Here is a 26,082-nt window from a genome sequence, read left to right on the forward strand (position 1 = left end):
ATGGAGATGACGAGAAAGATTATAACTATTAAAAAGTCAAAGATGAAAAGTCTTTTAAGGTTGCATCTATATTTTTATAGATGTTTTCATTTTGTTAAATTTAATCTAATTCTTCAACAAGAACAACAAAAATTAATTTCTATATGCAGGTTGACCCACATGTCATTCCTTATGTGAGATAAGCCAACAAAATTAATTTGCATTATTTATGTAAGACGGGTCAAACCGACCCATATTTTACCAGCTAATACCGAATGGATGAGCTAGCCTGCATTGTCACCCCTAACTTTTGGGCCATTTGTTAATTGACCCCAATACAAGGCAATTTCTCCCTCCACCATATCAATTTCAGCATGTACCCAATCAGCTCTAGAAAATGACAAAAATACCCCTCTTTAAATGACGAAAATAATCTTATACAAAAATGGAAAAAAATATTTTTGAAACTTTTATCTGAAATATTTTGGATTTCAATTTTCGGAACATATTTTTGAATTCTGAAATTTTTTATCAGTTTTGTGTTCAGAATTTTTTTTTCATAATGTATTTTTTATTTTTCAATTATAATTATTATTTTGGATTTTTAAATTTGGAATAAGGGTAGTTTTTGAAATTTAAAAAATTGATATGGTGGAAGTTAAAATTGATATGGTGCAGGAAGAATTTGCCCTAATACAATGATTACATACCCCGGGCTATTTTTTCTTGTACCCAATAAATTTGTTTCCTACACCCAATGAAATTAAAATTTCATAATTGGCCTTCATTCCATAATTGGAAATCCAAAATTGAAAATACATTCTGGAATAAGAAAAACGGAATAGATATTTTTGCATCTTGAAAATGAAATTTTGGAATAGAATTAAAAAACCAAAATCTCATTTAAAAAAGTTAAATTCAAAATATAAATAATACATTTTGGAAAAGAGATTCTAGAAAACAAAATCTAGAAACATATTCAGAAAAAGAATTCCAAGAAACAAAATTCTAGAAACATATTCTAAAAAGATTATTACAGAAACAAAGGACATAATATGAAAAAGTGTTCTGAAAATTCAAATCAAAAATATATTTCAGAATACCAAATTTAGAATACATTTTGGCAAGCACACCTTACTCTCATTTAAAAAGGAAAAGTTTATTTTGACACCCAAATACTAAACCACACATTTTTGACAAATAATTATAATAATATAATAATATTTTAAAATAAAAAATAAATAAATAAAATTAAAATAATAATTTATTAGTGTGTAGAGTGTATGTATTTTTATGTATGGGATATTAAAATGTCACCATCCATTTTAAAAAAAAAAAGAATATTTTAATCATTTTACATCAATAATAGATTACTAAATTTAAATTTATTAAGGGCATCAAGCAAAAACCCACAAGTGGACGCAAGCAAGAAACAAAATGTATACAAGAAATAAGTAACTTTCTCAAAGAAAAAGAAAAGTAATGAGTTCAAATTCATGAATGTAAATTATATATACTGACTGTGAGAGTGTGAAAACATTTTTATATTATCGTCTAATAGTTGAATGTTTTTGAATGTTAGTTTTATTGAATTTTATAAGTGTTTTAGACTGTTTTATGATTTTAAATGAAGTATACCGGCCGTGTGAAAATATTAAATTAATCCAATGATTGAACGTTAAATAAATGAAAAATACATATTAGAAGACATTAAATGTCAAGTAAAAAAACATGTAAAATTGTTTTTGTAGAGATTTTTTTTAAAAAATATTTTCAACACAGAATAAGTCATAAACAAAGATTTCACTCTAATTTATATATACGGAGAGAAGATCATCTTAAAAAACCACTTTTAATATTAAATAATATAACAGTACGCTTGAAATTTAAACTTTTAGCTGATATCTATAAATTTAGACTTTTAAAGTGTATCTAGCAACAATCAGTGACATATCTTCCAAGAGCTTGCTCGTATCCCCTAACAAATTCTCTTTTCTTGTTCTGAAAAATATCTTCCTTTTGCGAAAAGTGTTTCAAAAACCATATATTTCAAAACAACACATTCACCCATTTGATCGATCGTATAAACAGGATTTAAGATAGACGTGATCCTGTTTTTATCATAAATAAATAGGATGACAACTTTATATTTATCGAAATGCTAGATATTAGGAAAATTATGTGGTCTGTTTTTATTTGCCTATCTATTTGAACCTTCTCTGAATGTTTTTTTTTTCTTCTGACAAATACCATACATCAAAACAAAGGCAAACTAAACTTTTATATATCAAAAACTGGGCACAGACGATAATGTCTTTGCAGTATTTCCCTAAAATCTTCATGGAAATAATAATATTCTTATCCTTCATGGAAATACTAAGTGGTACAAAAAAAAACAAAGAAAATAATAATATGATAAATTACAGAAATAAAAAACCTATATATAGTGTGTATGATGGAAAGAAAATTGAAACTGAAGTGTAATTTAATTCTCACAAATAATCCTCCAAAGATAGGTCTGAGGGTACATCATATCCGAAAACCATAGAGTAATCATCCAATTCATCAGAGGTGAACTTTGGGATCCTCCAGCTTTTTCCAACCTCACTGTCTTCGCCACTGGTTAGCAGCTCCAACACCTGCGTAAAACCAAAAAAGAAGGAAGAACATAAAATAAGTGTGATCTTGTTGAGACTGAGAGAAACTTAAACATGGTCTTTGTTGTTCATTCACCTCGCTCATTGGGGGACGCCACGTGGCAGTTTGTCTCACACAGTATGAAGCCGCTAGCACTACCCTGTACAGTTGCAGTCCATCATATTTACCTTCCATTCTTGGATCAGCCAGCTCAGCAATATTCCCTGATTCCATTAGAGGCTTTGCCTATACGTAGTTACAAAACTCTATTAATTTCTTGCTTAACCAATTTATACATCCATGTTTGGTGATAAATTCCTAATAACTTAACCATGGAACATACAATTCTCACTTAATCTCTATAAAAAGCTATGATTACCCATAAGAGAAGGTTTTGTTTTGATGAATCAACAGGTCTCCGTCCAGTTACAATCTCCAAAAGTAGAATTCCAAATGCAAAAACATCTGTTTTCTCATCCACTATTCCATGCATAAAGTATTCTGGCGCTAAGTATCCAAACGTGCCCTCTACGGGGATCACAGCATGGTGAGTCCACTTGTTAGGAAGCCACTTTGCAAGCCCAAAATCAGCAATCTAAATAGAGGTTCAAAAAAATTTAAATGTGAGTTGATTGACTTGAACCACGTCAAAACAATGTTGTTTTTCCAATTCCAAAATGTTTGCATTTGATTATAATTCTATTTCTACCTGTGGTTCGTAGTCAGGACCAAGAAGAACATTAGAGGCTTTAATGTCACGGTGAATTATTCGGTGTTTGCAACATTTGTGAAGATAATGGAGACCCCTTGCAACACCAATGGCAATTTTGTACCTGATTGGCCAGTCTAGTGAATCTCCTCCTTTACCTGATAATCATTCCAATGCATTTAATCTCAAATGACATAACAAGCAATTCTAGCTGAAAAAATAAAATGAAACTCTAATACGAGGATTTTTTACCATGCAATGCAGTTGCCAAGTTTCCATTTTGAGAGTAATTGAAAATCAGATATAGCCCATTTTCAATGCAGCAGCCCACTAAAGTTGCAGTATTAGGATGACAGACATGTCCAATAACACCCAATTCCATAAGGAACTCTTTTTCCTTGTTAGGATCCTTGTTATCCTTGGCCAACCTCTTCACAGCAATGGTTCGTCCATCTGAAAGATCACCTTTGTATACTTCCGAATACCCACCTCGTCCAACCAAATTATCTGTTGTTTTGATAAATGAAAAAGGAAAAAATATTCCATCAACACCTATTATTTATATCAGCTATCCACCTACATTTTTCTCTGTTGTTTCCTTATTTAACTAGGCGCCCAGTAGCATATAAGATTGTCTAAAAGTAATTTTGAAAGAAATCAAGAGTCCACAATAACGTACCTTGGTGGAAGTCGTTGGTAGCATTGAATATCTGTTCATAGCTGAAGCACTTCAACAAAGGCTGACGATTTTCACTTTCGTAAATGTTGAAGTTTTTCCTTCTAAATGGTGAAGCAAGGAATGAGACTATGAACCTAAATGAGAACTGTGGTTTTATCTTGGATCGGCTCTTAATCTTTGAATCCAATGATGGGGTATACGTGGTGCTTGAGACCCTAGTGCTAAAGGTATCATCTTCTGTGCTGTTTGATTGTCCCTCTAGACTATTTAGTACTGTTCTTGGTGAACGGTTCTGAGCCTTGATTCCTGTGATATAATCCTCCAGAACAGGGGAGACACCCTTATCACATTGCTTTTCCTTCTTAAACCTTCTTGAATTTGGTTGTTTGTTATCTACTGGTGAAAAGATACAAGTTACCGTATTTAAGGGACTTGTCATCCACTGTAATTTGTATTTTGTCACATTATTTCTGAGAACTGAATTACCTTGAAAATGAACTGAGTTTGGCTTGACACTTTGATCTGCCTTCCTACGTCTTCCAACTGAGACTATTGTACACCCTTCATGCGCATGCTCAAAGCAATACCCTGTAATTCCTTTGGAAGTTCCAATTCTAAGAAATAAAAAAAAAAAACATAAATTGGGTTTGTCTTGCATGATTTTCATAAAGAAAATTGACAACTGTTGCCATATCATTCAGTTCATACTTATTAGTTTGGTTTCTTGAGCCACGAATAAGAAGAAAGTCAGCATTGATGGACTTGGTTTCCTCCGATAAACCTCCACCAACTGTGGAATTGAGTGCCACCCTTGCCTCCAAATTAACCTGATAATGATGTTTTCATGATAACTTATTTGATTCTAGACTTTAGTAACACGCATGTTGTAATATAATATTGGTTATACAAGATTTAAAAAAAAATTATCATTTTTAAAGATAGAGACATTTATAATCGTATATTTGATTCTGGTGAATTACCTGCTTAGACCAACAGGTCTGTGCAAATTCTCCAAGCACAGATATAACGTTTGCTTTTGCTTGTCTCAGTTGTGATTGCCTTTTTCTGACGGAGACTCGCTTCTTCTTATCCGCATTAACTATAATTTAACAGATTTGGTGGCTATTACAACACTAAACATTCACAATACGAATACGTGTTTTGCTCTATTTACAAATCGTCAATCATTCATGTTAGAATCTTAAGTTTAGTGAATTTCATTAAAACACCATTGAATACGTGATAGATTGATGATGCAGGAAAGAAGTAATAAGTAATAAAAGGCTAAATGGTTGAAAATTTTGAATTTGGGTAGAAAAATAGTGACTAACCAAGCACATGCACAGCCACAATGGTGTCATTTGGATTGGCTAGAACTCTTATTGCCCATGAGAGAAGCTCCTTGCTGTCATCTGGGTCTAAGGAGAGGCCAATGAGTATTTTGGCAGGGGAGGGAAGTACCATCTTCAAATGAAAATTGGGGAACAGGTTCAGTCACTGTTGTGAGTGTGTGGAGAGAAATGAAATTATTTGCTCTGCTAGTTCTTGTCACACATGGATGAATGCATTCTCAGCCTAAGAATAAGTAGTGTAAGGAAGAGCATGATTAAATTCAGTTAGGGGTGTGAGGCCAACTGCCAACCTCCATGTCCAATTCTTGTAGGAGAAGCATGAAAAGGCTTTAAGAGTGGCAATAGGAAAACTGATTAGACTCTATTTCTCTCTCTGGTGACAATTAAGTGTTGTAGTAGTTGGGTGCTTTGGGGTATAAGCAAAGGTGGGCACATATTTGATTTATCTTGCTATGTAAGCCAAAAATGAAGCTCCCCTTCAATTTTAGTATGCAAAGTACCTTTTCTTCTTTTCTTTTCTTTTCTTTTTCTTTCTTTTTTACTTCCGTTTGGTATGAAAGACTATGGGGCTATTTGCCACCTTCTTAAAAAAAGAACATCACTCATCACTTCAACATCAATGAAACTTCGAGAAGACACCAACTGTCTTCTCTTTTCTGATGGATGAAGTGGCAACATTTCCTTATAACTGTTTCCCCTACTTCGCTATCGAACTGTGAGGTTGGTGCATAGCCTTCATTATTTTTGCCATGCACAGCAAAACATTAGAACATTAGAGAGATATAGATTACCTTGTTATGTAGAATTATAGCATTAACAATGTGAGCCCAAATCTATCACAAGTATAATAGTTGTTGCACATAAGAATATTTTCATAACATGGAAAATTATAGAAATGGAAAATTCAGAGCAGATGGCCCTTCTAGTGTGCTATGAAAGAGTGGATTCGTTTACAATTTTCTCTCTTCCAAGGAAGATAAGGCCATTCTACATTCAATTATTGCTTTTTTTCTGAACAAGAATTTCCCCTTCTGAACGAGCATGTGCGACTTTCACTTCAAGATTCGTTAAATAAATAATAATGCCGATTTTACAACTCAGAGGTATAAAAAACTGGAACATGTGATGCTATTCTGGTTCTCATTTGGGTTGCTACCAAAAGAAAAAAGAAAACTGGACTTTACATAGTAGAAGTCACATTATTTTATACATGAATCAATTAATACGTTCACACAGTATACACAGCCTTAAAGTAAATCTTGCCGATAGAATTGCATTATTTGCTGCTGAATTTTTTGATGCGAAACTAGAATGGGCTAATGCATGTTTGGATCCCAAATTCAAAATGAAAGGGTTAACGAAGTTTATCTTTTGGTGATTTGACAAAACTTTAAATTCTAAGCTAAAATGACAGAAATTTTGCAATTCTGCTAGCATCCAAAAATGGTGCATAAGACGTGACAACGGATTGTCATACCTAACGTTGGAGTGGTGAAGGCAAGGGATTGGGATTATGGAACTGTCGAGACATGGATAACCCATCTTTCAAATCCTACACATCGGAAATTAACAACAGTTTCACCTTACTCGTAAACTTTATGTGGTTCACTTTTTCGGAAAAAACAAAATAAAATTGGAAAGATACGAAGAATTCCTTTATTTAAAGTAAAAGAATATACTGTTCAAGTTCGTTAATACATCTTCATTTGAAAAATCCATCTACTATTCAACAGTTAATCATTGTTACTCTGATTTGAAATTATCAGGACATTAGTTACAATTCCGGTGTTTATGGTTCCAAAGTACTACAAAGAAAAAACTTAATTGAAAGAGTAAGTTGTTATTATAAATGATCCGGTCGGTCATCGGTAGTCGATGACGTCAGCAGAAGATAATCACGTGGACCACTCGCATGGTGACACGTGGACCAGGTGACAGATAGATCAGGTGAACGTGATCGGTTGTCAGTAACCAAGTGACCACCGACAGATCAGGCGGCAGAGAAGTCAGGAGACAGATCACCCAGAACGGTGATCGACGGTCAGTAACCAAGTGGCCACCAACAGACCAGTTCCCAGATGAACGCCTAGGGCAAAACGCGAGAAGCAATAGAGCACTGATCAGTCATCGGGTGCAATGTCATCGGGGTCTCGTGTTACACGCAGTTAAACTGGGACTGAGGTTCCCAGCGAGAGCGTTACGCATGGACCTCGCATGAGCACATCTCAGGGAATCGTGCACGAGAGTGGCCTGAGGGAGCTAGTAAACCGGTCAGTGACTGGTGATTCCCTCAACCCATTACGTGCGTGACACCGTGAAGGGTAAGCCGTCTACGCAGAGAGCAACGTTTGGTGAGTGTGCCTAGACCAGCCACACCTGGCGTTCTCCTGAGAGTATGCGGTTTACCCAGATGGAAGAAATATGCTAAGTTACTCCGCAAGGGAATAACTTAGCACAAACAGAAGCGTTAGAGCCCTTTAAGTAGTGACACGCGTATGGTTAGATGTGAGTCGCATGCCTCCACGTGTCATCATCTGAGAAGGGCGCGGTCCAGATAAAGGTGCACTCCGTACCGCTAAAGGTACAGACAAGCGCAGCCAAGCACAGACACGCACAGACACTCACACTCTACTGATTCTGGAGGTACGTTGTCTCAGAAAAGCATAACAGGGTTCTGACACATGCCAGAGGGGCATAACAGAATTCTGCTAGGCCCAGATACAGGGAAAGGCATAAAAGAGAATCAGGGGAGATTCAGAGGGGATAGAGAAAAAAACAGAGAGCAAGAGTTTTCACATACACTACTAGTTTTTCTCATTTGGTGGTTCTGTGATCTAACTTGATCGTCGGAGTGCAAACGGCCGCTAGAGGCGCCGTCTGTGTGTTTTGCAGGTCGCGTTTGGAGATCCTAGAGAAGGTTCTGAGGGTGATTTTGCAGATAACACAGTCGCGTAGACGGGGCAGAGAGAGCTGCGAAGCGATTCCTCCACGCTCGAGTTGTCGGCAGGATCATTTGGCGCCCACCGTGGGGCACGAGTGAATCGTGGTCCCATATACACCACAGTTTTAAAGCTTACCAAAGTTTTTCCAAGTTCTTTGCTGGGAAAGATGCCAAGAAACAGACAACCATCACCTGCGCCATCTGCTGACGAAGGAGCTGTGACAATGGCGCAGGTCCTGGAGATGGTGCGCACGCTGCAGGATAATGTCGCAGCGTCGAGAGCTGAACAAGAAAAGATGCAGACGGAGTTGGCAGCGTCGCAGAGCAGAAACGATGAGCTGAATCGTGTCAATGAAGAGCTGAGAAGGACGTTGCAGGCACAGAGGGAGCACATGGTTGAAGAAAGGGTGGCGAGGTCGCCATCGCCTCAGAGATCGTTCCCCATGCCATTCTCCCCTGAAGTCATGGGAACCATGGTGCCTCCCAACCTGGTGGGAGTGAAGGCGTCGTTCACAGGGGTAGAAGATCCAGAGGCGCATCTGACGGCGTTCCACACCCAGATGATGTTGTCTGGGGGCTCAGACACTGTGTACTGCAAAATGTTCATGAGCACACTAAGCGGAATCGCCATAGAATGGTTCGTGAGCCTGCCAGAAGGACATATACGTCCTTCCCTCAGTTTTCAAAGCTTTTCACTGAGCAGTACATCGTCAACAAAGCACCCGCAGTGGTGTCATACGATTTGTTCGATGTACGACAGTACCAAGGCGAGTCGCTGAAGGACTATCTCAACCGCTTTGGAGCACAAGTGGTTAGACTGCCCAACAAGGATGAGGATATGCTGGTGCACGCGTTTAAGAAGGGAGTGCTGCCTGGTCCCTTCAGCGAGTCCCTCATCAGGAGCCATCCCAGCACCTTTGCAGAGATCCGACGACGCGCGGTGGCGCACATAGTGGCAGAGACAGAGGTTTCTGAGAAAAGAGGGAGTGCTGCACCGCCGAGACCGCGTGGAGGGCAAGGGAAGCCGCAGCAGCAAGCAAGGGTGCACGAGGCCAAGGAGGGGAAGAAGGTGCAGGAAAAACCTCGTCCCTATCCATCGAGCAAGGACCAGGGCAGGGGGCGTGCAAGGGAGAATAATGCACCCCCAAGATACAATTTCATGGTGGGATTGGCGGATCTCATCGCCCTTCTTGCTGTAGCAGCGAGACTACGAGTACCGGAGAAGACAGATAAGGTACTTGGAAGGAAGAAGAATGAGTGGTGTGAGTTTCACCAGGCCTTTGGCCACACACTCCACTCCTGTTTGGCGTTGGGACACCAACTGACAGAGTTGGTGAAATCCGGATTCCTAGCAGATTACCTGCGCGAGCCACAGGGTGATCGCGCGTCGGGATCCCAGGTTGGGAAACAGCAACATGAAGTCCATGTGCACAGGGAAGTGCAAACAATCGCGGGAGGCTTCTCTGGTGGGGGATGCACCGCATCACAGAGAAAGAGGTACGCTCGGTCGGTTATGGCGGTAGACTCGGTAGACGAGAGCCATTACCCTGAAGTAGATATTGTCTTCAGGAAAGCTGACCTACGGGACGTTGTCCCGCACGATAACGACCCTGTGGTCATTTTCCTCATCACGGCAGGAAGACGAGTGCACAGAGTGCTCGTAGATCAAGGAAGCTCGACAGACGTCATGTTCTGGCCGACGTTTAACAAATTGCAGTTGTCCCCTGATCAACTAAGGCCGTATACGGGGTGTCTTTACGGCTTTGCTGGGGATCAGGTGGTGGTGCGGGGGTACATTAAGCTGAGGACAACGTTCACTGATGGAACGACGGCCCGCACCGAAAGGATAAAGTACTTGGTGGTGAACGCCCCTTTTGCGTACAACATTTTGTTGGGGAGGCCAACACTTAATAGGTTTGGCGCAATACCATCAACGAGGCACATGAAGCTGAAGCTGCCGTCGATGGAGGGAACCGTAATAACCATCAAGTCGGATCAGGCTGAGGCTAGACGCTGTTATGAGAACAGCCTCAAGCAGAAGAGAAGCGTATGTCACGTCACCACGACACCACCACCTGGTGTGCGCGAAGAGCGATCGGTGGTTACGGGAACGAATGGCGCTCGGAGGATGGAGAACGCTACGATGGGGGGCTCCCAGGTAGCTCAGGTTGAAGAAGAAGAGGAAGGCGCGATCACTCCCGGCGAGTTAGGGATCGCGAGGGCGGTCATCGCCAGTGAGAGAAGGCCCCACCCAGCTGAAGGATGGGTTGAAGTGGACATAAGGGGGAAAAAGTTCAAGTTGGGAGGATATCTCGTTGAAGAAGAGCGAAAGCTGATTGTCGGTGTTATCGAGAAGCACTTGGGTGCTTTTGCATGGTCAGCGTCTGACATGCCAGGAATCGACCCCGATTTCCTTTGCCATTGTCTGTCGATGGATCCTAAGGTTCGACCTGTGCGACAAAGACGAAGGAAATTCAACGAGGAAAAGAGGAAGGTGATCCACGACGAAGCGCAAAAGCTCCTTGCTGCAGGGCACATCAGGGAGATCCAGTACCCAGAGTGGCTAGCGAACGTGGTGCTGGTGCAGAAGTCAAATGGCAAGTGGAGGATGTGTGTGGACTTCACTGACCTCAACAAGGCATGCCCCAAAGACTCTTACCCCTTACCCGGTATAGATGCTCTGGTGGATAGCGCGTCGGGAGGAAAGCTACTCAGCTTCCTGGATGCGTTCTCAGGATATAACCAGATCAAAATGCACCCGATGGATGAATGCAAGACAGCGTTCATGACTGAACGGTCTTGCTATTGCTACAAGGTCATGCCATTCGGACTAAAGAACACGGGGGCTACCTACCAGCGACTCATGGATAGAGTGCTCTCGCCCATGCTGGGAAGGAACGTACATGCATATGTAGATGACATGGTGGTGCACGTCCCAAGAGAAGAAGCACCATGCGGCCGATCTGGAGGAACTATTCACCACCCTCGCCAAGTACAGGCTGAAGCTCAACCCCGAGAAGTGTATTTTTGGCGTGGAGGCTGGGAAGTTTTTGGGTTTCCTCTTAACAGAGCGGGGAATCGAAGCTATCCCAGAGAAGTGCGCAGCGATCGTGGCAATGAGGAGCCCGACGACGGTGAAGGAGGTGCAACAACTCACCGGTCGTTTGGCAGCCTTATCCCGGTTTATGTCCGCTGGAAGGGAGAAAGGTCATCCGTACTTCCAGTGTATTAAACGCAACAACAGATTCCTTTGGACACAGGAGTGCGAGGAGGCCTTCATCAAGCTGAAGGAGTATCTGGCAAGCCCACCAGTCTTGCGTAAACCTCAGGTAGGCATCCCTCTTCGTCTATACTTTGCTGTGACGGAGAGAGCAGTCAGCTCAGTCCTGATGCAAGAGCAAGATCAGGCCCAGAGGCCTGTGTACTTCGTGAGTAAGGTGCTGCAAGGCCCTGAAACAAGGTACCAGGCCCTCGAGAAGGCCGCCCTGGCGGTGGTATTTTCAGCAAGAAGACTCAGGCATTACTTCCACAGCTTCACAGTGGTGGTAATGACGGATCTGTCCATCCAAAACGTGCTGAAGAAACCTGACGTAGCAGGAAGGATGGTCAAGTGGGCGGTCGAATTGTCAGAGTTTGACATTCAGTACGAGCCCCGAGGACCGATCAAGGGGCAGGTGTTCGCGGACTTTGTGGTCGAGCTGTTGTCAATTGCGACACCTACAGAAGGTTTAGATTTCCGATGGGTGTTATCGGTGGACGGCTCCTCTAATCAGAAGGGGAGCGGCGCTGGAGTCATTTTGGAAGGCCCAAACGGGGTACTGATCGAGCAGTCCCTCCGCTTTGCCTTCAAGGCTAGCAACAATCAGACGGAGTATGAAGCTCTGATCGCAGGAATGTTGCTAGCAAGAGAAATGGGAGCAAGAAACCTGCTGGCTAAAAGCGACTCTTTGCTAGTCACCGGGCAGGTTACAGGGGAGTTCCAGGCAAAAGATCCCCAGATGGCAGCCTACCTGGAATATGTACAGCTCCTGAAGACGTCCTTCACCGAGTTTGTATTGGTGCACGTGCCAAGAGAGCAAAATGAAAAGATTTCCAGCATATCAAATGCGCGCAAGTATTAAAGTTAAAATCCTCCTTGCCCCAGGCGCAAGTGCAGGTGATCGGTTAGGCCTTACTCGCCCTAGGCGCGAGTACTGACACTGATCTAAGCCTTCCTCACCTCAGGTGTGAGTGCAGGCGACCAGGGTTTTGAAAAGCCAGGGGTGCTAGTAAGACCAAGAGAGGGAAAGGAAAGATTTTGACAAATGTCCTTACCCACTTGGCATACACCAATATTGGCCCAGTAAGGCTCTTAGTTTGAAACCCTTCTCACCCCAGGAGTGAGGCAGGGAATGAATGACCCGATCCGCCAAAGGGTGATGACCTTGGGGAAGGTAAGAGGGGTTAGCGAGAAACACTTTTCTTTCCCCAAAACAAGGCATCACCTCGAGCGATCGATGTCAAAGTCCTCTATGCACTCGGCGCTAGAGCGACAGAAAAGCTAAGTGAAGACCAAAGAACGATGACTGATGAGTCGTCAGTGATTGGCTAGTGGTACAAAGCAGCGCACAAGAGCTGTTAAAGATAAAGCTAGAGAAGTTGTTAGTCGCGATCAAAGTAGAGGCCAAGATCAAAGAGTACAAGATCGCGCTAAACCTAAGCTAGCTAAGAGTTAGTCGTGTGCATAAAGAAAGGTGAAGCTCAAGAAAGTACAAGAGAAGAAGCTTATAGCTGAAACGAGTATGTATTCACACCAAGTTTTATACAAATTCCAAGTACAAAAAGTTGTGCAGAAGTATAAATTTACAAAAAAGAGAAGAGCTCAAGGAGGAGGGGTGAGCTTTCCATCTACCACTTCGTGATAAATGCTGAATTGCGAGAGGTCCAAATCTGGGAGAACGCATCGGATCTGCTCGAGCGCCAGCTCGAATCCGTCAGTAAGGGCGTTAGCACCCACGTTCATAAGATCGGCTTTCTCAGCCTCTAGTTTTAGCTTTGAGGCCTCCGCAGCATTTTTCTCGGTGGTAAGGGAAGCAAGGGAAGAGGCAGCTTCTTCCAATTGGCCCTTGGCTTCAGACAGTTTGTCCACCACCTCCTCAAGTTTCTTCTCCCCAGTAGCGGCCGCTTCCTTGGTGGACTCGAGCTCCCCCACTAGTTGTGAGTTCAGTTGGCGTAGGGAGGAAGTCTCGGCCTGTAGTTGTGCCAACTCGCAGTCCAGGGAGTTGACAGCTTGCCCCATCAAGATCTCAGTCTTGATGGTCTCTTGGACTTGCGCGAAGTGCTCACCCCTGGATTTTTCCACCATACCCCTCAGCAGGGCTACGGACTCTTGGGCAGCTTCGAAGTCACTCTGCAGTGACCACTTGTCGTGCTCAAGCTCCTTTACCCTCTTCTCCAGGGCTATCTGCTTGCGGTGCTGGGTGGAAAAATCCAAGGAAAGCACAATCTGTTTTGCCAAGTGCATGTCCACCTCGTCCCCATTCCACTCAACAAGCTCTCGGCTATGAAGGAGCTGTCGGACCAAGGCTATGACTCGGCTGAAGTTTTCGTTACTGGCTCCAAAGCCGCTTGGTCGCGAGCTGCCCCCACCTTCGGCGATAGCAGCGGAGGTTGGCGGTGGCGGTGGTGATGTAAGGGGCCCTGGGAGACCCCCCGAGGGAGCAGAATCACCCCCAGCAGGTGAGGTAGTTTGGCCAAGAGCTTGGCCTGCTGGGGGAGGTGATGGAAGTGGAGTTGGAGAGGGTAGTCGTGGGGTTGGAGAGGGCAATTGTTGAGCAGAGGGAGGCTAGGCTGAACCTTCCTCTATCTCCACCACCTCGACTTCTCCAGGTTGAAGAGATGAAGCCCCCCCAATCGCTGGAAGCTTCCTCTTGTAGTGTATGAGAGGAGAGCCAGAGCTCTCCTCTTCGGTTGAGAGAGCAGGGGCAGCAACAGCAGCAGATGAAGGAAAGGCCTTCACCAGCTTCCTTCTTTTCCTCCTTGGCTCGGGGCCTTCAGCTGGCGCGACCGAAAGTGGAGGGGCTGCAATAGGATCGGTGGTGGAAGAGGAGGAGCCAGTCCCTTTGGCCCCTCGGAGTTTGGCGAGCTCCAGCAAAGCTGTCCTTCTATCCTTCCCTGACATCGTATCTGCATCGAAGGGAAAAAGAAGAGTTAGATGGCCTGGTTATGCAAGTAAGTCAAAATGTATGCAAGCATGCATGAGAATGTGCAAGTATCCTAAGAGGTGAAAGAAGAAGAGCTACCTATATATTTTTTCAGAGCCACCACATCAAACTCATGTTTGATGAGGAGTGCAGAACTGTACTTGGCCCCCAGGAACAGCCCACATAGCTCGCGCTCGTAGGGGGCCATGGTTTCGAGATCCCGAGGTTTCTTGAACTCGACCACGGAAACCCAGTAAAGGGGGTACCCCTCGAGCAATGTTGGACTTTGTGGGGTGGCAGATATCATGTAGAACCTGCCTTTCCAATCTTTGAAAGATTGCTGATACAGGCCCAAGAGCACCCGTCTAGCAACCCCATTCAGACTCATCCAGGACCTGTCCCCAGGGTTCTTCGCCTCGAAGAAGTAGAGGAACACGTCCACGGAGGCGTTATGCCCGAAGTAATTGCAAAGGATTTCAAATGCCCGGATGAAAGCCCAGGCATTTGGATGGAGTTGGCAGGGTGCGACGTTCAGCTCCATCATCAACTCCTTCGCGAAAAAGGTGAAGGGCAGGCGTAGCTTCAACCTTTTGAAGATGGCAGAATAGATGAAGACGAAGGGCACCCCATTGGTGGCCCTATCGTCCGCGCAGATGGGCATCCCTCGAGGAGGAATGCAGACGCGAATGTTGAAGTTGTTCTCCCGATCGATGGCGCAAGAGGGCTCATCCGGGTCGCTGCTCAGGAGGGACTTTAGGTGCTCTTGCGGCAGCAAGGTAAAGGTTTCAGCGAGCAACGCCAGGGGAGCCCAGTTATAGACCCTGGCGTTGTCGTGATAGGAAGTTGCAACGGGTGGTGGTGGAGCTGGCGCACTTGCGGAAGGCTGTGCACCAGAAGACGAGGGAATAATGCGGGCGGTTTGTTTCAAGCGAGCCATCGCGAGATAGCTGCAATGGAGAAAAAACGAAAAGTCAGAATGAATGGAAGAAGAGGGAATGATGAATGGTTCGGTGAAAACAGAGAAGGGGAAGGAGAAAGAAATGCCCAGGTGAAAAGAGGAAGGAGGAGAAGCAGAAATCAGAGCAAGAGCGCGAAAAACCCTAGCGCGGGTCAAGAGAGGGAAAACAGAGAAGATGAATGCATGATAAAGAGAAAAATGAATGCAATCGGTAAAAATAACCTAAGTGGACTGAGGGAGAAGAAAAACCATACCTTTGAATGATCGCAAGAGCCTTGAAGGTAAGAGGCTGGAAGAAGGATGGAAGCGCAGGGAGAGAGTTCGCAGAAAGTCTAAGAGTCGATTGAAGAAGATGAAGAAACAGCGAAGGCGCGCGCCTATTTAAAAAAGGGAAGCGCTAGCGACACTCCACGCTGACCGTTGATGCGTCCACGCGTCGCAAGATTAAGGGAGGAAGTTGTAACGTTAAAGGGGTCGCACGTGAGGTGGCACGAGATGTGGCCCACATGCCACGTGGACCGAGGGCACGACCACTCAGTCTCTTCGCTGAGAACGAGTTCACAGCTCGAGACTAGGGGGCTTGTGATCCGGTCGGTCATCGGTAGTCAATGGCGTCAGCAGAAGATAACCACGTGGACCACTCGCAGGGTGACACGTGGACCAGGTGACAGATAGATCAGGGTGAACGTGATCGGTTGTCAGTAACCAAGTGACCACCGACAGATCAGGCCGCAGAGAAGTCAGGAGACAGATCACCCAGAACGGTGATCGGTGGTCAGTAACCAAGTGGCCACCAACAGACCAGTTCCCAGATGAACGCCTAGGGCAAAACGCGAGAAGCAATAGAGCACTGATCAGTCATCGGGTGCAATGTCATCGGGGTCTCGTGTTACACGCAGTTAAACTGGGACTGAGGTTCCCAGCGAGAGCGTTACGCATGGACCTCGCATGAGCACATCTCAGGGAATCGTGCACGAGAGTGGCCTGAGGGAGCTAGTAAACCGGTCAGTGACTGGTGATTCCCTCAACCCATTACGTGCGTGACACCGTGAAGGGTAAGCCGTCTACGCAGAGAGCAACGTTTGGTGAGTGTGCCTAGACCAGCCACACCTGGCGTTCTCCTGAGAGTATGCGGTTTACCCAGATGGAAGAAATATGCTAAGTTACTCCGCAAGGGAATAACTTAGCACAAAGAGAAGCGTTAGAGCCCTTCAAGTAGTGACACGCGTATGGTTAGATGTGAGTCGCATGCCTCCACGTGTCATCATCTAAGAAGGGCGCGGTCCAGATAAAGGTGCACTCCGTACCGCTAAAGGTACAGACAAGCGCAGCCAAGCGCAGACACGCACAGACACTCACACTCTACTGATTCTGGAGGTACGTTGTCTCAGAAAAGCATAACAGGGTTCTGACACATGCCAGAGGGGCATAACAGAATTCTGCTAGGCCCAGATACAGGGAAAGGCATAAAAGAGAATCAGGGGAGATTCAGAGGGGATAGAGAAAAAAACAGAGAGCAAGAGTTTTCACATACACTACTAGTTTTTCTCATTTGGTGGTTCTGTGATCTAACTTGATCGTCGGAGTGCAAACGGCCGCTAGAGGCGCCGTCTGTGTGTTTTGCAGGTCGCGTTTGGAGATCCTAGAGAAGGTTCTGAGGGTGATTTTGCAGATAACACAGTCGCGTAGACGGGGCAGAGAGAGCTGCGAAGCAATTCCTCCACGCTCGAGTTGTCGGCAGGATCAATAAATAAAGAGCAAACCATCGTACAAGTTTGAACTGAATTTAAAACATTTTACGATTCCTTTGTCACTACTTATGCTTACCAAATTTACTAATTTATAGTCGTTTGTTTGTATTAAATAAAATTCAAGAAAGTTTACCTAATTAATTCCAACGTAATAAGGACACTTTCTTTTATTTTCAACACAGTGAAGTCAAATACAGATATAAGCTCTAAGTCCGTTGAAAGAGTAATGTACAATAAATCAATCCTTATATCATAAAATTGCCTTTTCAATTTTACAAACTATATGAACATATATCTTTTTTCATTTTACAACAAGTGTCTTACAATTTAAGATATATTATGATTACTTGATTTAATTATAGTATCAATTATAAAATAAGGTTCAAGACATTCTTCTCTGTAACATTCCTCTCAATTCACTTGAATGTCTTTAAATAATTTTGAAACTAATTGTAATTACATGATAAGAGGAAAGAGAAAAAAAATACTTATTTTTTCATAAAACCTTTGTTAAGTTGTAAGGATTAGTGGTAATAGAAATAAGATAAAATGTTTTATAAGAAAATGATAAAAAATGGTAAGAAGAAGAGATGTTTCTTATTCTCTTATGTGTATGGTTACATCACTTCATTTCATGTATATGAAATATATAGGGAGTTTCTCTCTCCAAATTACAATCTAATTAGGTAGGATACTAATCATGAGATTCTATCATTATTAAATTAATTGCATATAATTAGACGGGGCAGAGAGAGCTGCGAAGCAATTCCTCCACGCTCGAGTTGTCGGCAGGATCAATAAATAAAGAGCAAACCATCGTACAAGTTTGAACTGAATTTAAAACATTTTACGATTCCTTTGTCACTACTTATGCTTACCAAATTTACTAATTTATAGTCGTTTGTTTGTATTAAATAAAATTCAAGAAAGTTTACCTAATTAATTCCAACGTAATAAGGACACTTTCTTTTATTTTCAACACAGTGAAGTCAAATACAGATATAAGCTCTAAGTCCGTTGAAAGAGTAATGTACAATAAATCAATCCTTATATCATAAAATTGCCTTTTCAATTTTACAAACTATATGAACATATATCTTTTTTCATTTTACAACAAGTGTCTTACAATTTAAGATATATTATGATTACTTGATTTAATTATAGTATCAATTATAAAATAAGGTTCAAGACATTCTTCTCTGTAACATTCCTCTCAATTCACTTGAATGTCTTTAAATAATTTTGAAACTAATTGTAATTACATGATAAGAGGAAAGAGAAAAAAAATACTTATTTTTTCATAAAACCTTTGTTAAGTTGTAAGGATTAGTGGTAATAGAAATAAGATAAAATGTTTTATAAGAAAATGATAAAAAATGGTAAGAAGAAGAGATGTTTCTTATTCTCTTATGTGTATGGTTACATCACTTCATTTCATGTATATGAAATATATAGGGAGTTTCTCTCTCCAAATTACAATCTAATTAGGTAGGATACTAATCATGAGATTCTATCATTATTAAATTAATTGCATATAATTGGATACAACATCGTACAATATTGCATACAATAATTGCATATAATTTGATAATTATTATTTCCTTAATACTCCCCGTCAAGTTGGTAGGTGAAGATCATGAACCTCCAACTTGTGTCGTAGCGTCAAAAACCGTTTCTTGACTAATGCCTTTGTAAAAATATCTGCGAGCTGATACTGTGTCGGTACATATGAATGACTGATTATCCCAGCTTGTAATTTTTCTCGCACAATGTCACAGTCTATCTCAATGTGTTTTGTGCGTTCATGAAATACTGGGTTTACTGCTATATGTAATGCCGCTTGATTGTCACAGAAAAGTTGAGCTGGCAAGTTACATGACACATTTAAATACTGCAACAGATATCGCAACCAAACTATCTCCAAACAAGTATTGGCCATCGCGCGGTATTCTGCTTGATCTTGATACGTTTGTCTATTTTTTTGACTTCCATGAGATAATAGAAGAACCAAGAAAAAATGCAATACCCAGATACTGATCTCCGAGTTGTCTGACAACCTCCCCAGTCTGAGTCGCAATAAGTTGTCAATGTCAGATTATTTTCGGATGGCAATAATAATCCTTGTTCTGGTGATCCTTTTATGTACTTTAGGACTCGAATTGCGGCATCCCAATGAGGTTTCCGTGATCATATATATATTGACTTAGGGTTTGAACCAAAAATGCTATGTCGAGTAACCGTGAGGTATATCAGTCGTCCCACGAGTCGCCTGTATTTGACTGGATCCTTTAATAACTCTCCATTGTCGGGTGTGAGTTTTAGGTATTGTTCCATTGAAAATTTGTCTGGACGAGCACCTGTGAGTCCCGTATCCTGCAAAATATCAAGCGCATATTTTCTTTGGGACATGTAAATACCAGCTTTGGAACGGGAAAATTCAATCCCTAGAAAATATTTTAGGTCTCCAAGATCTTTAATGCGAACTTGTTGTAATAGACAATCTTTAACACACTGAATTTCTGTCAAATCATTTCCTGTCAAAAGAATATCATCAACATAAATCAAAAGGGGCAGTAAATGATGATTTATTCTGTCTTGTGATTAGAGAGTAATCTGTCTTGGACTGTTGAAATCCTACAGATTTAATCACATGAGAAAATGTTGAAAACCATGTTCGAGATGCTTGTTTGAGACCATAAAAGGATTTGTTAAGTCGACATACAATGTTCTTCCCCTGTCGATGATGCCCGGGTGGCAAGTCCATGTAAATAATTTCCTGCAATGTGCCATGTAAGAAGGCATTTTGCACATCACCTCAAAGTTGTTAATTTTGTTGTTGGTGAAAAAGTTTCAGAATAGTCAACACCTTCAATCTGAGTGTACCCCTTTGCGACAAGGCACGCCTTATATCTGTCGACGCTACCATCTGAGTTGTACTTTATTTTATAGACTCATTTGCATCCGATGGGTTTTTGCCCAGCGAGTAACGGTGTCAAGGTCAAGGGTGTGATTGAGGTTGGAAGCTTCCTTTCCAGATTCAAGAGGAATAATGCGAAATCCGGAAGGTAGAAGGGGGGCATCATCAGCAAAAGAAGCATCAATTGGAGAAAATATAAGTTCAGCACAGGTGCCCACAGCATTCTCATCCATTCCACTGCAGAGTTGTAAGAGAAACATTTCTCTGGGCATTATCGTGTCTTCAAGAGAATGAGCAACTTGTTGGAGATCCCACATCGACTAGAGATTAGAGCCTTTCATAGTATAGAAGTTGGTACAAACCTCACCTCATTGAGCCAGTTTTATGGGGTTGAGTTAGACTTAAAGCCCACTTCTTAACATGGTATTAGAGCCATTTCGAGACTATCCTAGCGAGTATTTGTTGGGTTTAGCAGGCCACCCGCTATCGAGCCGTTATCGGACCACCCATAACATATATCTTTACGCACGAGTTGGTAGCCTCGGCGTGAGGGGGGTGTGTTGGAGATCCCACATCGACTAGAGATTAGAGCCTTTCATAGTATATAAGTGGGTGCAACCTCACCTTATTGAGCCGATTTTATGGGGTTGAGTTAGGCTTAAAGCCCACTTCTTAACACAACTCCTTCCAATTTAATGACTTCCAAACACTCTTCATGCTCAATTGTGTGTGCTAGAGGGAGTATAACTTGACCTCCATAATTTCCAATACGAGATCCTGATAAGCTGCAAGGACCAACTTTAATAGCAGCAGCTGTGTAAGCATCCATTTTTTTTAACAGCAATGAATTAATAAAATTAAGAAGGGACACTTAAGGGGTGTCCCAACCCTTTTAGAAATCCTTACCTAGTATAGAAGTTCAGCAACAGACCAGAAGGCTAAACGAAGTTGTACAGGTAATTCCCCCCCCAAACCCAACACTTAAACAAAAGGATAGGGAAACCTTGCTATTGGGCCTCAAGCTAACATGGCTAAAGTTCAATGAAAAACCTGCTGAGTTCATGTGTAGGGAAAATCGTTCAAAAATTGAGGGGAATTGATATAGCATGATCACAATCCCCTCAAAGGTTGTGCACAACAACGTAGCACAACCCAGTGACCTTTCCTTCATCCGTCCCAACCAAGCATCTTCTTACGTGTTCACCATAGCTAACTCCACCTACTAGATGTTTGCACCCTCCTCAACGCACGTGGTAACAACTTAAATACATCTCCAGAATTATTTGATCCTTGGCAGTTGAAATAGGGGTCGTTACACCATCAACTATCATTCTACTTCCTTGCACATTTGGATAAAACTATACCTGCAAAAAACTACAAATCAAGTTAGCTAACAATTGTTGTTTCTTGCTGCTGTTATGTAGAGTCTTTCATGTTGCTCCATAGGTAACCGTTCTTTTTCAACCAACCCCTTGGTCAGACCATCAGGAGGCCATAAACACAACTGCAACATGTTTCCCTTTGGCGAGCCACATTCCCCATCCGCTATACTATTACCATAGATGAAAAACAATCTGCATATATTTTCCAGTCTACTGTTACAGATTTAGAGATATGTTATCTACCAATAGGGCCATAGTCCAAGTTGTACTTCCTTGCCAGAGTAATGTATACGAATGTATACACCCAACTCATTATCCCTGAGTACATGACAGTCTCCAATGCAACCAAGAGACCAAAAGACCAAACAGGAAAGTGCTGATGTTGTCCCTTGGTAGTTCAAGCTTTTGGTTTCTTTATGGGAAGAGCTGGGCTACATGCCTTATGTCCAAGGTACCCCAAAAAACTTATTGATCTGTGTAAGCATCCATATTGTTGTATGCCCATTCAGATCTATGCTCCCGCAGGAACCTTAGGAGAATGGCAGGGGGCACATTCTGTAATAGCATGGATGCTTTGGCACATAGCACTGCATTACTGACAGAAGGAAATCCGTTGGTAAAGGGGAGATTCAGACCCATTAATTTGTCAGGGGATGAATTCACTAGAATAGTAACATCATCTACACCATCATTGCCAATTGTTGTCCATCCCTCATTAGTGAACCCATTGAGTGCCTCGTTGAAACCCCTTCAGAGTGCAGCACAATATTGCATCTGAGTGATGCCACAAGGACTTCAGCAAAGATTCATTCCCCTCGTTGTTAGATTTGAGTAACTCCACACCCAAGTAGCACCTGTAACTGTTGCAGGTCCAGTGAGCAAGGGTTTGTGCTTCAGGAGTGCCCAATGGTGACCTAAGCCTTGCATGTGAACTCAAATGAGAAGGAGAAAGTGTTAATGCTACCTTTTGGACTGATGATATAATGTTTCGAACATATTGGCGAGCCATAGATGCTACATGCTCTTGCATATGGCTTTCAAATGCAAATTCAAATGCTATTGTCATCACAGATCTCATATAGCTGGAATTTCCAGCACATTCATTTGAGGCTCTGATACCAGATAAGAAAATGATAAAAAATGATAAGAAGAAGAGATGTTTCTTATTCTCTTATGTGTATGTTACATCACTTCATGTATATGAAATATAAAGGGAGTTTCTCTCTCCAAATTACAATCTAATTAGGTAGGGATACTAATCATGAGATTCTATCATTATTAAATTAATTGCATATAATTGGGTACAATATCGTACAATATTGCATACAATAATTGCATATAATTTGATAATTATTATTTCCTTAATATGTTTTGGTGGGAAAAAAGGAAAAATATAATTTAAAAAAAAAGAAAGTGAAACTTAACATTATATTTCCTATCATCTCTCCATTAATTTTTTTATTTTTTTTTAACCAAACACATCAATGTTGATCATTTAGTGTGACATTTAATATAAAATACATTTTATAAAGCATTCAAATGGTAATTTAAACAATGATGCTTAACTCTAAACGCTCAAAAGTAGTTTTTTTAGTGAGATAGATGTTGTATCATCTTTCCTCTAAAATTCTAGTAGCTTAAAGTAATAAGAGTAGGAGAAAACTCTCTAATGTATAATGCTCAAGCTAGTGACAAAGTATATTACTTAAAAAATGAAGCACAAATTGAGCAAGTGAAAGTTCATGTTAATTTCGTCTTTCAAGTAATATAGCTCAAGTGATATCCCTTCATATTGCAACTTCATGAGGAGGTGATAATGAAAATACGAGTTGTGTTATATTTATCTTAATGAATTTTATGAAGGTAAAAAACTGTGATTATAATGAAATTTAAATGAGATGAATGAGGTGGTGGACTTAAAAAGAAGTTATTTTGGATGGTAATCAGACTAAATTTTAGATATGTGGTGTGTATTGAGTAGTGAAAAGTCATCAATGGTAGAAAATATTGAAGTTTCACTAATATTTAAATAACTTAAATGAATATTAGAGTGAGAAACCAGTGATAATTCATGTATTGTTACTTAGTATAATAAGTGTTATGAGCTACTAACTAATTATTGTGAATTTGTAGATTATGATCTTTGAATAAGTGTTAATATTTGTGAATGTTTTGGATACTGTCTTTCCAGAAGAATTGAGGCAAATTTATTCAATTTCTCACACCTTAACAGAAGATGCTAATTTGAATGGAAAATTAATTTATAATTGATGTATGTTATTGTATATGTATTGTAAATTAAATGTTGAGAGTATATATTTTATGTTTAAAATTGTAAATATATTTACATTTTATTATGCATGTATTGTTTAGTTATGAAATATTTTATTTTTATATTTGATTAGTATTTAGTTGATGTTGCACACAATAAATATTTATTATTAGAAAATTATACTATAATTGAAAGAATGAGAATGAATGAATGATCTAATTGATAGAATACCACAATTACAATAGTTTCTAAACCTTTTGAATTGAATCGTTAACATATCTTTGATGTGGTTTTGTCCCGAGTATCGGCAGGGAGATTGAGGAAAATTAAATTGATGCAAAGATCTGTAAATGAAGATTAGACTTAAAAGAATAGGATGATAGGATTATATTGGTGATAGATAAAAAGGCTTAAAAAAGAAGTTCATTACAGACATATTATATATAAAGGTTTTAGGCGATGTTCTTGTAATAACCGGGCTTATATGGATCCTTCATGTTTTGGACTTCAATGGCGCTGAAAACACCATAACTAGCGCTTGCATCATCAGGTTCTTCATCACTAGGCTGATCAAGTGCCAATAGTTCTTCATTATACTTGATACTGTCTATCCTCGTCACACTCACTTTCTTCTCTTCAGATTCATACCCTTTAAGAAGGTTAACCACTTGCTTCATGTTGGGTCGTTTCTCGGGCTCACTCTGCACGCAAAGAGCAGCCACATTGATTGCTTGTTTCAATTGCTTTTCATCAAAGTTCCCTCTCAGTTTTGGATCAACCAGCTCCCTGAACTTTCCTCTGCTTATTAGAGGCTCGGCCCACTCAGTTATTGTTCTCTTAAGCCCACCAGGGAGCTTCTCTATGGGCTTTCTTCCACTTATAAGTTCCAAGAGCAAAATTCCAAAGCTATAGACATCACAACTTTCCGAGACCTTACCCCACATCGCATATTCAGGAGCCAAGTATCCCAACGTACCCTTCACACGGGTAGTCATATGACTAACCCCTTCTGGGATTAGTTTTGCAAACCCAAAATCCGCAACTAGAGGCTCAAACTCTGAATTCAGAAGCACGTTACTTGCTTTTACGTCCCTGTGGATGATGTGGGGTGTGACCTCACGGTGCAAGTACCTACCATCAACATCCAATTTTACACGATTCTATCAAAATTAATACATGTATTATTAAATAGAAGCTAATTTGTTGTTGAATGAGTGTGGCTGAAACTTACAGAAGGCCTTCTGCAGAACCAATTGCAATGTTCATTCTCCTTTGCCAGTTGAGTTCAACTTCAACAGCAAACTGGCCATGGAGATGAGAAATCAGGCTGAGATTTGGCATGTAATCATACACTATGAGCCGTTGATCATCCCCAACACAATAGCCCCTAAGACCCAGCAAGTTTTTGTGCCTAACCCTTCCAAGAACTTCAACTTCTACAGCAAATTCCATCTCCGCCTTTGAGTTCATTGCTTTCAGTTTCTTTACCGCTATCTGCCATCAAGAGCTACACATCATTAAGACATTATTCAAACTCAATTTCGGTCTATGCCTACTATTTCTATTTTTACCTGAAGACCATCACTGGTTCTTCCCCAGTACACACTTCCAAAACCACCTTCTCCAAGCTTGTTATCATCGCTGAATCCGTTGGTAGCCGCATGCAATTCCTTGTACGTGAATATTCTCCATGAATTGTTAACTACGCCAAATGATGTGGACCTATACAAAATTAGACGCACAATTTTGATGGCTAATTAGTAAGATTAATGGTGATGCCAACACCACTATGAGAGTTAATAATTAATTTACATTATTAACAATGAAAATCACAAAAACAGCAATGGAGAAACGTAATGTTACATACACTTCGTCGACCCTCTCTGAGACACAGCAACTGAATGAGGATCCCATAATTGGCACAGTGTGATGGGACGAAATGAAGAACAAGTTAAGGAGCTTGTGTCCAACCAAATTTTTCTCTTTTAAAGTATAGAACAGTCGTTTTGGTCCTCTCAAATGGCACGTGCAATTAGTGCCGGCCGAACGACTTTGGCCGGCTAACCCAACTTTTGACTTTAAGTTTGCTTGAACAAACTATAACACTAATATTATACTAATACCCACTCTTTAAAATCATAGATATATAAATATAGGTGCATTTGACTTACTCTGTAACGTAAGATAATATGCCCTTAGGATTCCTTCTTTAGCCGTTGTCCTCGAATTGGTCAAGACTCAAGAGTTTTGTCTACAACGAGTTAATTTCACCAAGCTGTTCTCTCTCTATCTCTCTTTTTTCCCTCTTTTCAGGAACGAATTA

The 26,082-nt window shown here is 41.3% G+C and overlaps 2 protein-coding genes across 3 annotated transcripts; both read right to left on the minus strand.

Moving 5' to 3' along the window:
* Nucleotides 1-2,234: 2,234 nt before the first annotated feature.
* Nucleotides 2,235-5,656, minus strand: LOC137807370 (Protein kinase superfamily protein). Of its 2 annotated transcripts, none has more exons than XM_068607985.1 (10): nt 5,336-5,656; nt 4,985-5,103; nt 4,713-4,831; nt 4,491-4,618; nt 4,005-4,397; nt 3,578-3,832; nt 3,326-3,483; nt 2,996-3,211; nt 2,713-2,862; nt 2,235-2,618 (listed from the first exon to the last, which is right to left on the minus strand). In XM_068607985.1, the coding sequence occupies exons 1-10, from the start codon at nt 5,466-5,468 to the stop codon at nt 2,472-2,474; spliced, it is 1,818 nt and encodes a 605-aa protein (XP_068464086.1). In that variant the 5' UTR covers nt 5,469-5,656; the 3' UTR covers nt 2,235-2,471. The 2 variants fall into 2 exon arrangements, with proteins under 2 accessions (XP_068464086.1, XP_068464085.1); XM_068607984.2 differs by having other exon boundaries at nt 4,005-4,400; nt 5,336-5,618.
* An 18,460-nt stretch (nt 5,657-24,116) lies between these two features.
* Nucleotides 24,117-25,877, minus strand: LOC137805900 (PTI1-like tyrosine-protein kinase At3g15890). The gene is made up of 4 exons (XM_068605783.2): nt 25,627-25,877; nt 25,331-25,481; nt 24,991-25,253; nt 24,117-24,890 (listed from the first exon to the last, which is right to left on the minus strand). Exons 1-4 carry the CDS (start codon nt 25,671-25,673, stop codon nt 24,212-24,214), a joined length of 1,140 nt encoding a protein of 379 aa, XP_068461884.1. The 5' UTR covers nt 25,674-25,877; the 3' UTR covers nt 24,117-24,211.
* Between the last annotated feature and the right edge of the window lie 205 nt (nt 25,878-26,082).

This window comes from Phaseolus vulgaris, chromosome 3 (assembly GCF_051622355.1).
Source record: "Phaseolus vulgaris cultivar YP4 chromosome 3, ASM5162235v1, whole genome shotgun sequence".
Classification (NCBI taxonomy): domain Eukaryota; kingdom Viridiplantae; phylum Streptophyta; class Magnoliopsida; order Fabales; family Fabaceae; genus Phaseolus; species Phaseolus vulgaris.